We start from the raw sequence: 17,386 nt of genomic DNA, 5'->3' as shown, positions 1-17,386 counted from the left end.
CTTTATTTATACAGGGGATGTTGACTGAGCACACATGCTCTTTTGCAGCAATGGCCTGTTAATGCCCCACCCCAGTAGCCTAACCGAGGAATGTGCCATAACCAATTAATTCCCAAAGCTAAGCTCTTATTCTTTACAATTGCTCCGGTAAATTGTGTGCCTCAGTCACTATTAATTTCTGTAGGTGCACCGAAGCACTGTATTATGTCTTTCATGAGGTATGATGCGTTGTGTGTTCAGATATGCTCTTCTGCATACCACTGTTGGAATGTGTTGTTATTTGCCTTGCTGTCACCTTCCTGTCAGCTTTGACCAGTTCTCCTCTGACATCTCTCATTAACAAGGTGTTTCTGTCTGCAGAACTGCTGCTCGCTGGATTTTTTTGCACGATTCTTTGCAAACTCTAGAGACTAGTGTGTGTGAAAATCCCAGGAGATCAGCAGTTTTTGAGATACTCAAACCACCATGTCTGGCACCAACAATCATTCCCGGTCAAAGTCACTCATATCAAATGTTTTCCCTATTCTGATGGCTGATGTGAACATTAACTGAAGCTCTTGACCCGTATCTACATAATTGTATGCATTGCACTGCTGCCACACAATTGGCTGATTAGATAATCGCATGAATAGGTAGGTGTAATAAAGTAAAAATGTTGCTAATAAAGTGCTCGTTGAGGGTATATATGAGTTTGTTCAGATCACTTTGTCACTGGTGAGATTACGTTTAATGCGATCTATCATATAATTATGATACAACTAACCAGTGAGCTGAAAAATTCCAAGGACTAGTTTTACCAAGTGTAAAGACCAAACTAGCGAACTACGTGGTACTTTACAACAAAATCAGCTAATTGTGGCACCATGACTACTTATATATCCTAGCTAACTGGTTATATCGTAAATCTTTTGGAGTAGCTAAAGTCATTAGGAAGACAAGCGAATAATCGACAATGAAAATTTGCACTTGGCATCATGCCTAGATCACTACTGAAATATCGTATCCATAAATGAAACATCTACTTGATTACCGAGTTGCAAAATGCCATGGTTTTGCTAAAAATTATGCAGTGTGCAGAAAATATGCTTTACTGTTAATTAGTGACTGTGATTACACTTGCCTTTTGTTAGCCTATTTCCACTGTGTCACAGCTTTCATGTTAGTAATTCATAAATCAAGACTATTTGTAGGATTTAGTTACAGCTAACTTGCTAAGTATCCTGTTATGCATACCCCCTGCTGGATAATATTATTTGTGTTCAAGTCATTTATTGATGCAGGAAGCTGTATTTGCTTCTTCCTGGCAAACCAGGAAGTAGTGTTCGTAGCGAGTTCAATGCAGCAACAAGCTTGCCTCATGGCAGTTTACTATAAAGCTAAAGCCATCCTTTGTTTTTGTGCCCTGCGTAAGCATTGATTATCAGTATTCTGTTATATCTTAAGTACATCTTGTGATATAAAAGTATATTTTGTACAATGATGTAGTTTACATACGTTGGGAAAGTTTATACATTTTTCTGTGTGCTGTGTAGATAAGCAGCCCAGCTCATGTATCCTGCTGTTAGCAGCAATCTTTGCATTTTGATGGTGTTGTATATACTGGTGAAATATGTATACTGTTGAAACATACATATTTATACAAGCCATATTTAATTTTATTCTGCATTCTGTATTTTTGCAGTTTCACTCCTTTATCATTTGCACACGTTCCATATTTTTGAGCAATAGGAATACATGGGAAACAAATTATCATTCAAGAATTTATTTTGTCAGTGCAAAACAGCTGTTCAACATGTTGAACTTAATCTTTCTTTGGAATGAAACAGAACTCTCTCCTCTCCTGCTCCACTTAAAACAGTTTTTAAAACAATATAAAACGTAGAAAACATGTAACATTTCAGTAGTGCAAATATTTTTGGCCTGTACTTTTTTGTGAACTTTCAGTGCAGAACAGAAATGTTTACTTCTTCTTTGGAATAAGTCAGTGCAAAAACTGTAAACAAAAACACTTATTGTGCCTCAAAGGCCATGACTACACTTGTGTAGCCTACCAACAATACTTTTAGGCATCTTCTGAACAAAAGAAGACAGACACACAAACCATGTATTTAACTGTAGAATGTACAAGGTTGCTAACCCCTGAAAGTGCACAGAAAATAAATACTGAGAACAAGACCCTTAGTGTCCTTAACAGAGTGGACATGAAGATCAATGCTACATCAAAAGCCTGTATAGAGACAGACTAAGTTTCAGATATACTGTACCACATTATCATTAGGCTTATTGACAGTCTGCCCACTCTGTGACTGTCGCTGCTCATTTGGATTCATTTGCCAACTAGAAATAAGCAGCTCTGAATTTGGAGTAGGCCTACTTTTTCCACTTGTATTTTTTTTGATCTCTTGCTGCAGTAAGTAGTCGTTTGTCCTCCAGTGCTGCAGTGTAAAACTCTGAGCAAGACATTTCATAATTCAGAGAGACAATCAGCTCACTCTTAATTAGTGCAACAGAACATTTGTTCCGCACATCCGTCCATTTGTTATTCATTGAAGAGAAAATCCTCTCCACAAACCCAGTAGAGGATGGGATGCTAAGGACAAAGGATACCACAGCCAGGATGTTGGGGAGGTCAGCTGCCTGGAGAACTTCCATCCACCTCTCTGCTGTTCCCTTGGACTCCCACTTCTCCTTCTCCTTAGTGAGGTGCTCCAGAAGGCTGTTTGCAGTCACACACTCATCATAGAGCTCATCCATAGAGATGTGAAGCCTGCCAATAGAGATGAAAAACAATATAAAACAAGACTAGGTCAAAACCTAATATATGGCTGGCCCCATTTTATTTAACACTGGATACACATCTGGTTACTCCTGTGGGAACTTATTAAAGATTGTTAACAGAAATCTTGGACTGCTGCAGTCTTTCTAGCCGAAGACTAAGGCCAGACTTATATACACCAGCATTCAATTCATCAATATATTTCACAACTACACTAGTAATCATTTCATCCTTACCTGCCAACTAGGTGAAGCCGTTCAGCAATCTTCTCCATGTTGTCATAGGAGATCTTCCCAGATCCTAGAGAGAGGGGCTGCAGGTGAAAGAGCCAATTTTCCTCTGAGAAGGCTGTAAACTCCTGCCTGGCAACATCAGCATCAGATGGTGAGAGACGCTTGAGCTTTTGTCTTGTTAGGAACCCGTAGAACCCATCATCTCTTCTCTGAGTTAATCTTCGCAGAAAAGAGTCCATGATGGTATAGAGGTCGACTGATGTGGTTGCGTTCTTCTCCAGCTTTTTAACCACCTCTTCAAAGAGGGACAGGACATTATTACAGAAGAGGAGGTACACTTCCACAAGGCCTGCCTCTTCCTCAACCCCAGCATCTTCTGTCAACCTCAGCAATGCTTGCAGGTGCCGTGGACATTCCACACCGATGCTTATAAAGTATGACTTCAGCGGAGCCCAGCTCTGCAGCAGGCGGGTGATTGGAGGGTTGAGTGACAGCCATCTCGTCACCACATGGCGCAGGATTTCATGGAACTCGATATCACAAAACTTACAGAACTCCTTCAGGGACTCTCTCCTTTTGGCAGAGATGGAAAAGAAACTGTAGATCTTGAGGACAACATTTTCCACATCAACTGAGAGCTTATCCAGGGCATGTTTCACAGTGTTATGGACAATATGCGCATGACAGTTGCCACGAAGGATCTCACTGTTGGAATTTTGTGAAGACTGAATTGTGGATGCCATAGTTGACATTTGCGTTGTCTGCACTGAATGCAGAAACATGATCCAAGGTTAGGCCCATGTTTTCAAGAGAGCTTCGGATGGTATGGACTATTCCTTCAGCAGACTCATCCGGATTTTCAACAAAATCTATCACCTTGTTGATGATCCCGTTCTCTGGAGTGAAAAACTGCACGGCCAAGGGAAACATCTTGCGATTGCCCTTATTAGATGCATCGGTTTGTAGAGAGAAGGGAAGTGGATTCTCACCACTTTTTAATTTGTTGAGGACCTCCTCTACTGCCTTTGGAGACAGGACATCTGTGACTACTGCCTCAGCTTTCGTCCTCCCACAGGACATCTTCTTGGCGATGCTGAAGTCATTCAGTGTTCGGAGAGTCAGCTTGAGTGCACAGTCAGCTGAGTTGTAGCTCAAATTGTGCTTCACAGTGTGGTAGATATGTGCTACCTCAGCAGCAGTCACCTGTAAAGAAAAAAAAGAAATCTCACTGTATATATGTATAGTTTTTGTATAGTATATTAACTACCTGTATTATAGTAAAATTATGTATATTTATTTATTTATCCAGTATATGAACTGTTTGAACTTGTAAGATGTATGTAAAAGGTTGTATATATGTGTATACTGTATAGTATATTTATGATTATGTATTTATTTGTATATATTATTTATCTATAAATTGTATTTATTTGTTTATTAAATTAAATAAAAAATAATATTGTATTATTTTCGGTCATAAAATGCTGACATTCCTTGCACTTTCCCTGAAGAGTAAGTTATCATGGTAATGTTAGCTTAACTTCTTCCAGTGTGAAGTAGTTGATTGTTAGTTTGCAAAGCAGTTCCAAGGTAATATTAGCGTCCATAATACTGCTAGCCTATCTATTAACCAGATTTGGGTTAAAAAACAAAATCAACATTCTTATTTTATATACCATATCTGCCTCTGGAGTCGCTTGGCGAGCAACAAACTGGTCAAGCGTTCCCCTAGTTTTCCGCTGCTTCGCGCTCCTCTTATGGCGTTCACCCGATGAATGTTGCTTCACATCAGTCAATCCACCATGAGCGATAGAGAAACATTGGCGGCAGACGGTGCAGTTCGCCTTATAAACGTTGTCCCCCGCCTTTTCAAGCCACCCATTATCTTTTTCCCAGTTGGTCCTGTATTTTTGAAGCCTTTTTATCTTTTTTCTCGGCGGAGTACACACGTTAGTGGTAGGAGGACTGTCCGAGTCCGAGACCTCCAAGTCTAAACCGGTATCAGCATCTGCCTTTTTTGTTGTCAGCACGCTCAGGACCCAACACGTGACCACCACGCTCAGGACCCAACCAATAGGTCTCCACTGATGTGAGAATGCGCTCTGCTCATTGGTCAAGCAGCGGGAGAGGGGCAGGGCAGCAGCGCAGCAAGATTACCGTAAATTCTCATATAAATCGCTCTATCATTCATTGATTCTCAAAAATAAGGGACAAAACGCGTCCCTTATCGGTTCAATACGGGACGTGTCATTTAGTTTCCAAATACGGGACGATTCCGTATTTCAAGGGACGGTTGGCAACCCTAGTTGCAGCAGCAGTGAAGTTCCCCCTCTTGGATCTTTGTTTTCTTCTGTTACATGTCAACCATCCAACCTTCAAATGAAAACTGATATTGACTGGGCACCAACAGAATATTTTTCTAATGGATGGCATGTCATCTAGACCTTGTTTAACCCCGGTTGTTTAACGCAAAAATGAATGGGTTGGTATGGGTTGCTCCAACATGTTATCATCTAGGAAATTGTCATGTGATTAAGAACGATTCATAAAATAATTTTACAGAAGGCTAACACAATTAGTTTTATTTAGCTAGCTAGGTAAATTCTTCAGCATGGACAGGTAGCTCATTAAAAACAGGCACCCTCAACCCCAGTGGATGCTGCCTCCACTGTTGAGTCCAGTATATCTACCAACACCGAGCAAAGCATTACTGCCTCGGTGTCAAGGGCAGCAAACTTCCGTCCTCCACAAAATCCAGACACACCATCCTCCAGCTCTGCCGTGTCCGCTCCTGACATAAATATCCCAAGCGGCCATTTGGACAAACTGTGAGAAGCTTTAGTGCTGGCTTCTTTTACACCAAATAAAAAAGATCTCAAACTCAAAGAAAACGCTAAATGCATTAATGAAATACACATCAAATGTCATTCAAAATGAAACAATTAAATTTGAATTTGTCCATTTCCATCCCAGAAGAACATTTAACTGGCTTGATTGACTTGGTGTGCAACCAAATTCTCTCTCACCTCTCTGACCTGAGACACAATGCTGACAATTTAGTGTCTCAGTGTTATGATGGCGCTTCAGTGAAGTCTGGGGTGAGTGGGGGAGTGCAGACTTTGCTGCAACAAGGAACTCCCGTATGTGCACCAACCACCAACTCCACTTACGATGCAATCAGAACCTCTTGCAAATAAGTTATTTGAATGGTCCAATTCATTGAATACATTGTCACAGACATTTTGTTGGACACAGGAACAATACACTCCAGGCTACTAGAGATTCGCTGGACCAGCCATCATAATGTCACCAAGTCAATTGTTGACAGTAAGGATTCTTTTGTCTGAGGTAGCAGAGGATGACAGTGCTCCTTTTGATCTCAGTACAGAGGTGAGTGGCCTTTAGACACAGCTAAACAGACAGAACTTCTTTGACAGTGGCAAATTTCTCCTCCATGTGCTTGGTGCGGTGAAGCCAGCCACTTCAATTCTGCAGTCAGAAACAGTGGATTTGTGCACTGCAGGGTGCAGGGTGGTGACAGCTTCACTGGGGAAGGAGATGAGATGTGACTCATTCTGGGAGGATCATTTCTCTCAATGTGGAAATACCAATCCTAAGATAGTGAACTCACAGCTTGTTCAATTATATTGTCTTGTCAGCTATTTGGCATGGTGACTCTGATGGCCAAACTAGCACTAAACATCTGAATTTTTTCTTGACCAGTCTCAAGAAGCCACTTCAGGTGCTTGCAGACACAGAGAAAAATAGCATGAGCTTGCACAATGAAATTGCTATGGCGAAAGTAATGTTGCTCAATAACCTGCCCACTGATGCTGTCAGGCTTTGGAATGAAGGAACCAGTTGCAAACTCGTACTATTTCCGATAAAAGTCTTTATTGGCAAACAGGCAGGTTAAACAGGCAACGATCAGTTGCTGGCAAACAGGAATGTAGAAGGTAACACAGCAAAGGAAATCCAAATCGGGAATGCGGTCACAGGCAAACGTTTGATAGTGATAAGAAGCCAGTCCAAACAGGCAGTCCAAGTCCAAGCCAAGTGGGTCCAGCACGAACAGAAGGATAATCCAAAAGGCGGTGGTAGAGGTACACAAAACAGGTCGAAACACAGGCAGATCAGACAGAGAAACTACTGGAGAGAATGGCAGGAGCACATTACAATCAGGCTTAAATTGACAGATAACGAGGGGAAATGATAATCAGGTGTGCATGATAATCAGGAAACAAGAAACAGGGGAAATGAATAACCGACACCTGGCACCCCTAGAGTCCAATTCTGGGTGTAACCAAAAAAAGGTAATTGATAAGGGAGGATGTGGTATTCTGGGACCAGTTCTGAGGCCCGTAACCCTCCCATTCCACCAGGAACTGACTGCCCTCGCATCTAGAGTAGGTGGTGGACAGAATGGGGGGGGTCTGGCACGGCGATTCAGCTGGGATGGTGGATATAGGTATTGGTAAAGGGGCCGATGAATCTGGGAGTATGCTTGTGACAGACAGAATGGAGGGGAATGTCCCTTGATGAGAGCCACACTTTTTGGCCCAAGGTGTAGTGGGGAGTGGGACGACGGCGGTCCAAAACTTCTTCATCTTTGAGACAGGCTCTCTTCCAGGCCCTGTGGGCGCACCTTACTAGCAGAAGGGCAGCCGTAACATATACATCCCTCTCTTCTTCAGGGAACACGGGTGGCTGTAGCCCAGGCAGCAGATAAAAGGTGAAAGTCCTGTCGAGGAAACTGGGAGGGAATTATGCACGTATTTTCAGTCTGCCCATTGGTCTGAGGATGGAAGCCAGATGACAACTCTGATGAGCGCACAAAAGGCTTTCCAGAAGCAACTGGTGAACTGAGGACCACGGAAGGCGACTGGTGAACTGAGGACCACGGAAGGCGACTGGTGATCTGAGGACCACGGAAGGCGACTGGTGAACTGAGGACCACGGAAGGTGACTGGTGAACTGAGGGCCAGGTCGTGCAGGTGTAAGAAAGAGAAGCACTGCTGTTTCTTTCAAGGAGGGCAGTTTGGGTAATTCCATAAAGTGAACAAACTTGGAGAACCTATGCACAATCATCAGAACCACAGACATACCCTGGAAAGCCGGTGACAAAGTCCAGAGCGACATCAGACCAGGGCCGATGTGGGACAGATAGTGGCTGGAGGAGTCCCTGAGGTTGCTGGTTGTTGGCCTTTTCCTGAGCACACTCAGGGCATGCAGTGACGAATTCTGCTGCATCTTGCTTGGCGGATGGCCACCAGAAACCAAGGCACAGGAGGGCCAATGTGCGACTGACCTCAAGGCAACAGGTGAGAGGGGAGGAGTGAGCCCATTCCAGCATCTGAGGCCAGACAAAACAAAAATAGGACTGCAGAATGAAACAACTGGGAGCTTTTACTTGGGTTAAGCATCAAATGCATACCAATAAAGCTCATGTGACACATTTCTACTATTTTTTGAAAAGCACATATGTATACTTGGCCTCGTGTATTCACATTTAGAATGTCTTCATATCACATTAGACTGAGTAAAATCTGCTTGCAATAGCATGACTCAATGACACAATTTCACCTCTGTTCCTGAGTGAAATATTACTGTAGTCCAAAAAAAAACAACAACAACAAAAAGTTAATATCACAAAGAGATATAGATCAGCGCTGGCCTTTAGTCACAACGAGTGAACAACAAGTGAATGTGTTCATAATATATATTGTTCAAACCCATACCATATGTAAATGTTTCTTCTGTACACAATTTCAGCTGTGTTTAATTTATGGTCAGAAAGAGGGGGCTAAGACTGCACAATATTAGAAATTTAAATATACTAGTTTTTGTAGTTCTTAAATGGTGCATTTTGTTGGTGCAAAATGCAAGTTTTGAGGTGCAAAAGCTGGACCATTGTATGACTTTTGGTTAGGGTCACATTTGAGAAAACATTCACATCAATCCTAGTAAACTTGCCAATAGGTCAAGAAACATTCTCATTGCAAACTGAATTTATTATGTTTGTAACCTATATTATAGCATTCCTCGTCAGCTAACAGTTGACTGTTAACAGCTAACAGTACTAGCCATTGCACTGTGCAAAACGTGCCTCTAAGAATATGTCACATTGGCCAAAAAAAAGAAAAGACTGTGGGCCAGAGAAAAATGCTCTAGATATGTTATTTGGGGTAGACAAGCTTAAGATACTTGAAATAAGATAGAATGGAGGTCAGAAATGAGCTGCATGGCACACAGGAAGTAGTCCCATTCATCATCACACAGCAGTAGCTAGATCTGGGCAGATTTGATGCTTGTCATGTTTGGATGACCTTTTCAGATCAAAAAAGAAAAAATTAAACCTAATAAATACCTAATGGAGTGCTAACTGAGTGTATATCCATATCCTCATCTTCCACTGCAGCAATAGACCACGGAAATTGACAGTACGCAATGTACACAATTGAAAGGGAATTAACAGGTAATTTGATTGGCTATTCATGACTTCAGTTTCAAAACACCCACTACCTAATCCAGCCCATTTGCCATCTTCGCACATTTCGAGCAGTGTGTTTCTCAGGAAAATACCAGCATTCAGTAGCAACACCCAGTACGCCTACGCCCTGTGACTTGACTGTATCATGCAGATCTGTTTTTGGAAATTTGGACCCATTGTGGCAGAATCTGACAATATAATGAATGACGTACTCACCCTGCTAACTGAGGGACCAATTGTAATGTTCTAAGTAAATATGGCATCCACCAGGGTTAGTTCACAGAGTATCACAATTTATTAGCTTTTTTTGTAACTCATTCAAATACACATGACTGTAACATGACATGGCAATGAAAAGACTATACCAATGATTCCAGGTGTGGTGTTAGGAGAACGCTCAAAATGTGTTTTGGACTGTTTGACGGAACTGAATGTAAAATCATGGATTAGGATCATGACACTGCTATATATGTCACAGGAACACACTTAAAAATGCAGCCAGTAGAAATAAAATGATTTAATCGCAAGGCCACATTTGGAGAAAGGTCAACTGCAGTAAAACCAATGTTGCATGCATACAATACATACATACATAAAATCCAGTATTAAATATACTGTTATGTTTTACCAGGAAATCATAATGTTGCACATAATAAAAAAAATACATTCAAAGTGATTGGATTGATCCACAAATGTGTATCATAACACAGCCTCTACACCCAAAGCAATGATTTAGTGTATTGTTACCACAATACTTTTTCGCAGTTCTCAGATTAGGATGTGCAAATTCATGACAGGTCATTAACTTCCCTCAATTCAATATCAGTTAACCAATAAGTGCAGTCAAGAAAACAAATAATCTTTAAAAAAAAAGAAAAAAAAAAGAATTCTGTATTTAAATTTTTGGACCTCAGTTCCAAGGAGGGCTTCAGACATGGATGTATCATCTCAGAACAGTGACAGTCCTACATTTTGAGTTGGACACAAAATGTTGGGGTCATGTAACACAAACCCACCTTTGTGCCTTCTAGCTCTGCCCAGGATATAATTTAAAACTCTGATAACTGCACTATGTCATTCGCAATTCCCATGTGGCCTTTGCATCAGAAACGGCATATTGGTTTGGATGGATCACCCCTGTGCAGGCTCCCATGCAACATACAGCTGATTTCAGCTTTAGTGAACTTCTAGCCCACTAGCTCCCCATCTTCTGCAAGCGTACACATACTGACTGAAACAAACAGTTTGTTCATAAAGAAGGGTGATGCAAACTACCCATATCTGTGACGCCATCAAATTTTAGGCGCCATTAACAAACATTTGTAGAAAACGGCTCCAAAAGTCCTTGTCTGGGATCAGCATTCTGTATTATGACATGGAAACGTACATAAACGTTTCTCAAAGTTTGTATTGATCCTCTTAATTATCCTCTCAGGTGTTTAAAAGCATTATTTGTGAGAAACCCCATAGGCTTCTGCAAGACTGTAATTAACATGATCAATTCCGATATCCAATCAGTGAAAATATTTTTACTTTAGAATGACAATAATATCTGGAATTGTTGCCAAAACATGTTTCATATAAAAATGGACTTGTTAATATGCTGTGTATTCTCTACAACAACAATGTGGACTATACTACTAGAAACAGTACTATGTACTATACCACCAGCAACACCACTGTGGACTTGGACTGTCAATCAGCAGCACCACTGTGGACTGCATTACCCACAGCTTTTAGGGGGAAGATCATAACAGAAAAAAACAAAGACAGTAGGTACTCATATCTCTTGTATGCAGTGTGTAGATTCATGTGCACTGTATCCATTGTAGATGGCCCACTGTATAGATCCATACCCACCATATCATACCCACTATTCAGATTCATGTCTATTGCATCCAGTCTGTATACAGGTGGGGTGTTATAAAATGGGAACCACAGGGCACTTCTGTGGAAGAGTTTTTAATGTTAATGGCATCAATCATGGCCACCAAAATAATATGCATGCGATCACTATTATTATTCCAGGGAGAAAAAAGACCATGAATAGCTCCTCTAACAGAGTGACTACTGACGATTGTGAATGACAGCTTTATTTATCCAATGTCTTGAAATGTCTTCATAAATCCTGTCCATTCTTTTGAACTGCTTAGCCTAAGCGCTTAAGCTATTTATGGTTATCATTTAAAATCAATACTGTCTTTGATATTTTAATTATAAAATATATACTAGCAGTTCATAATGTTACAGTTGGATTTTTATTACATTTTTATTCTGGGTTAGGTCTTACCTTTCGTTTAGGTTTTATTTTTTATTTTTTTTTAACAGATGATTAGCATACAAACTGCACTGTATATCTTAATGGACAGTATCTCTATGGCAACATACTATGGAGACATTTAATGAAAGGATCTCAGCATCCAAGAAAGTCTCTGAGTTGCAAGTGCATTCAGTGTGTAAGAGGGTTAAACATGTTAATGATCCTGTCTGCAAAACTGTAGTGGCATATCTCTAATAAGTCCTAACACAACACTGCTAAACCTGGTTTTGGCTTATCCAGAGGACCATAATACAGACACATCCTAGAACATTATCATTAAAAACACAATTTCACAGCAAAATAGTCTTGCATTACCATGTAAACACTAGAAAAACTGTTTTCATCTGAAAGAAAATAAAAAACAAACAAACAAAGCACTAATATAGTGCATAATGGCATGTTTGTTTTTCCATCATTACTGAAAAAGTCACTTTCCCCACAGGTGAACAGCCAGTACACAGACACCAACAAACTCGGATGCCAAAATACATTTTTAATTTGAAAAAGTCACCCAAGGCAAATGCTGCCCATCCTACATGGGACACTACTTGACAAGCTCCGTACTCTTCTTTGAATGTCTGCAAACTGTGACCCAAAATACTCTCCATGTTCTGTTCATGTGAGTTGCAAAGGGCAGTCTTCTTTTGTGCGCCACAAAATGGAATATAGTACAAATCTGAAGATGCCTTTCACGTGAGCATTTTGTAGTCTTCCTTAGAACGCCTGTTGTTTTTGAAAAAATATGTTGCATACATTTAGGAAGATATTTCTTCTTCATTTTTTCCTTGTGCCTGGAGGTGACTCAGTTTGATGCTTTCATTACATATCCACATCACCATCATAGGCCAGGGTCAGAGGTTTCTGTGTCGGAGGGGAGCCCTTACTTTGTTTCTGTTTTCTGCTGTAAAAATAAAATCATAACATTAATAACATAAATAAAACTACCTCAGGACATTATTGAGTATACCTGTACACAAGGGGCCATATGACAGAAACCTCCTATATTAAGTCCAAAGTTAAAATAGGATGAGTCTAAGAGAGTCTAATAGGATTTTTGACAAATTGGTATTACAGAAGCAAATAACTGTAGGAATCTTATCTTATCTCAAGGTTAGGAAATCTTAAATACACAATATTCATCTTGCACAGCTGATTGGTTAGGTAAACAATTAAACTGGGTTAGGTACCGAAACCTGGTACCACTATAGCCATAGCCATTTAGTTTCATTTAAACTGTGAGGGAGACACACAGCTGGACCACCTGGTGTCATGTAGTCACAGGTCTCACAAGCATACTAGCAATTAATTTAAAAATATTGGGGGTGACATGTCCCTGTTGCCCATCAAACCTACGCATGTTCCCATATGTCCGGTAACGTTACCTACCTGTCCCAACCACATCGCAAATTTCAGTACGACATGCTAACGTTACACTCCCTCTATTGACTCAGTCAGTTGCAGTGACAGCATGCACTATTTGCAAGCAAGCTAACAACGTTAAATCGGTCAAAATGACAAAAGCGAAACGGTGACTAATTTATAAGAATAACATAGAATTCCAACAGTTAAATAAAACAATTGAATTGTAAAATTTCTTTGCAATAAAAAGATGTTAATGTGGTCATTTGCTCTTTATTCCAAAGAAGGTAATATTAGATTCAATCACCATTTAGGCACCGGTATGATTTTAAAAGTAGCAATTATTTTATTTAGCTAGCTAGTGTTACTGACTGCTCGAGCTAACATTAGTTCCAATGGCTAACAATTAAATTGGGACACTAACAGGGTTGTCCTGAAGTTAGGACACTTTAAGTTGGATTTGGCAAGTTAGGATGCTTCTGTAATACACTTTTCCTATCTAGAGTTGGGATAAGAAAATAGACTAAACCTTTGGCTACTATACAGGTACGATAGAATAGGATATGATGTTAATATGTAATATGGCCCCAGGTCATTAATAGAAATGTCTAATCAGCCAAAGCATTTAACAGGAACTCAGTGCATAAAGACATGTAGACATGGCCAAGAGGAGTTACTGTTCAGACCAAACATGGGGAGGAAATGTGATCTAATGTGATATTCATACACAACAATCTCTAGAGTTTACAGAGAGTGAGTGAAAAATAAAAAAGTGAATGCAGCTCTGTGGGCGAAAATTCATTGTTAATGGTCAGGCTGGTTCAAGCTGACAGGAAGGCAACAGTAACTTAAATAACCATGCGTTAAAACTAACATGTTGAAGAGCATCTCTGAGCACACAACATGGGCTACAGAAGCAGAATACCAATAAGTATAATTTTAAAAAAAACTAAATTAATACCTAATAAAGTGGTCATTGAATGTACATGTACTGTGCAGTCCGTAAGTATTTGGACAGTGGTACAATTTCTGTTCTTTTGGCTCTGTACTCCAGCAGATTAGATTTTAAATAATGAATATGAGGTTAAAGTGTCGACTGTCATTAGGTTATCCATTGGAAATTACATCCCTTTTTATACATAGTCCCCCCATTTTAGGGAACCAAAAGTAATTGGACAGTTGGGTTCTCAGCTGTTTCTGAGTAATCAGTTGTAGTCAATCACTTCCTTGGTGCACGTATAAGAAAGCTTTCAATATCTAGTCTTGATTCTAGGGGGGCGACATGGCTCAGGCAGTAAGAGCAGTCGTCTGGCAGTCGGAGGGTTGCCGGTTCGATCCCCCACCCGGGCTGTGTCGAAGTGTCCCTGAGCAAGAAACCTAACCCCCAAATGCTCCTGACGAGCTGGTCCATGCCTTGCACGGCAGCCCATCGCCGTCGGTGTGTGAGTGTGTGTATGAATGGGTGAATGAGAAGCATGAATTGTACAGCGCTTTAGATAAAGGTGCTATATAAATGCCAAACATTTTCCTTTTAAGCTTTTGATTGCCTTTGGAGTGTTATTGGCATTCATCAACATGAGGACCAGGGTTGTGCCAATCACAGCCAAGGAAGCCATTATTAGGCTGAGAAATAAAAAAAACTGTCAGAGACATAGGCCAATAAGGCTGATGTGGATGTGTCAGTGACTACGGTCCACAGACAGTAAAAAACAATAAAAGGGATAAAAAGGGATGTAATTCCTATACAGATCACCCAATATGGATGTAAATAGCTTAAAAAGATGACAGTGAGTCATAACCACATTGTTTTATTTCAAATCCAATGAGAACCAAAAGAACATAGACTGTACCACTTTCCAAATACCTACACTGTACAAACTATATACAGTATATGTATAGTACATACAGTATATACCTTTAAAATAAAAAGGTAGCAGAAATTTACATCCAGTTATTTAGTGTTATCATTTGCCATAATGTTAAGAGAAGTGTTGAGGGCTAAAACACTTACCACAACACAAACAACAGAGCGATAATGAACCCAATGAGGAGAAATCCACCAGCAGTCACCCCGTAGACCCACAGCTTAATTCTGCCATCTGTGGAGCCAGAGAGTAGGGATTACACAATGCACTTTTTTCCTTTTTGCTTTCACTGCTTGGGCTCTTTTATGTACAACACCAAAGGAATGTCTCTCAACACTTGGGAACATGTCTATTTCTTACATAACATTCCTTATTGTTCTTTTATTCCAACAGCCAGGGAAAAGTAATTACCATACATTAAAATATCAGAATAGAAAAGAAAGAGGTCACTGTAAGTATGCTGTGCATTCTTGGTGGAAGAGAAGGGCAGGTTGAGGATAGAATACTAACATTTGTTCAAATGAACTGCAGGCTAATAGTGCACAGTAAACTGTGTCATGTTGCTTCACATCTTCTGTTTTCATCTGGACTGTGTACTGTAGCGCATGGCACTTGATGCTGGCAATTATCTGTCAGTGGGGCTGGTAGTATGACAGGGAACCCTTTCTGTGCATGTCATAACGGATTTTCTAAGTTGGCCCCTGGGTCTTGATCACCTCGGCCCCACGTCTGATGAAGCCGCATAAAAGTTAAGTGCAGGGTGCAGAAATCATAGCTATGTGTCAATTGGCTAGCTATCTGTAGATATTCTCGTAGTAGTTGAATTACTTCTCTCTAGTAGTGGTTTAACTAGGAGACTTTCATAGTAGATTAGCTGTAGTCTAATAAATATCACAGCTTAAGTAAATATCAACAAGAACAAGGTGATATAGAGAAACTGGCGACCAAAAGGTTTGGCCCCCCCATTCAGCAAACATTAGCATCATTATTTTATTGAATAATTCTGTTATATAGCTTGTTGTACTAATACTAAGTAGTTTGCTGCCTTATAATATAGTTGGCTGCATTATAAAATAGTTGGGGTAAATTAGCCTACAAATGATTCCAGGGAGATTGAGTTGATTTTGTAGCCTATTTAACAATTTATTTGCTGTTCTTATCATGTGCGGTACCTTAATATTGGACCGTAATAAAGCATAGCCTACTGAAATGACTGTTTGTATGTTTAAACTGTCCGCAATGACATAGCTCAGAATGTATTTAGTGATATCAGTACTATAGGCCTCAGGACAGTTGGACTTCCTGGGAGACTTCCTGGGAGACTTCCCTGCTACATCAATATTATCTCAATGGGCTTTCTCCTTTGCCCAAGCCTTTCTCCCCAACAAGTGCTGATATATTTCAACTCCAGCTGTCCTTCCATCTGTTCACCTGTGCCCTGGACCTCTCATTTGTCATCTAATCCATCAGTTCTGACATCTTCATGTTTACGTCCTCCCTGGTAAATCCCTAATTAACAATAGAGTCTCATAGAGTGGTTGCCAACACTGGTGATAGAGAAATATCACAGAGTGGTGTTGCCCAGGTTGAGAGAAAGGTAATTTGAGGGAAGACATGGCATGTCTTACATTTTAAATTTGCCTCAGAATTGGAATAAAAAAATAGATATTAATTGGGCCTCTGTAAATGCATATATAAAGAAAATGATGATTATCTATTATTATTATTATTATTATTATTATTATTATTATTATTATTTTATTATTATTATTATTATTATTATTATTATTAATATTATTATTATTGTTATTATTGTTATTATTATTATTATTAGTATTATTACTATTATTACTACTATTTAAATGTATCCACATAACAGTCAATTGTGGAGCTGTGCACAGGTTGTAACAGGAGCTGTAAATGAGTTGATTTTGGCCAGTCGTGTCTGAGAGAGATGAATATTGGGAAGTCGCTGCAATAGGAGCACACCTAAATCATGTCATTGATACTGTAATGCAGCAACGGATTTACACCACCAGCATGGTCTCTCCCTGGGCTAATGGATTGTTTTATGCCCTCTTCTATGATTCGCTGTTAGACTGTTTACACATTAGTAAAGCCGTCAGTTAATAGCATGTGTTGGTAACCTGGATCTGGAGATGAAGTAAACACTGACTGCTGTCTTTGACAATAAGAGTAGGATTAGGACAGAAATATTAAATAAATGCAGACCCTTTCATTTTTTATTACCAAGTCTTTTTCATGATATGGGGAAATGAAATTGCTCTGGAGGAACATAGACGATTTAATAAGGCACTCTGGAAACACAGTCATGCACATGAT

The 17,386-nt window shown here is 40.0% G+C and overlaps 1 protein-coding gene across 1 annotated transcript in view; it reads right to left on the bottom strand.

Annotated features, from left to right (window-relative positions):
• Positions 1 to 10,001: 10,001 nt before the first annotated feature.
• The window catches only part of LOC133124026 (thrombospondin type-1 domain-containing protein 7B-like), a 288,207-nt gene continuing 280,822 nt past the window's right edge, over positions 10,002 to 17,386 (bottom strand). Inside the window, exons 27-28 of the mRNA XM_061234839.1 lie at positions 15,190 to 15,277; positions 10,002 to 12,720 (exon numbers count right to left, since the gene is read on the bottom strand). Coding sequence (XP_061090823.1) covers positions 12,639 to 12,720; positions 15,190 to 15,277 — 170 coding nt within the window. The 3' untranslated portion in view covers positions 10,002 to 12,638. The remainder of the gene's footprint in view (positions 12,721 to 15,189; positions 15,278 to 17,386) is intronic.

The sequence above is a fragment of the Conger conger genome, chromosome 3, assembly GCF_963514075.1.
Source record: "Conger conger chromosome 3, fConCon1.1, whole genome shotgun sequence".
Taxonomy (NCBI): Eukaryota; Metazoa; Chordata; class Actinopteri; order Anguilliformes; family Congridae; genus Conger; species Conger conger.
The sequence above is the reverse complement of the archived record's forward strand: the minus strand, read 5'-3'. Positions and strand labels throughout refer to the sequence as shown.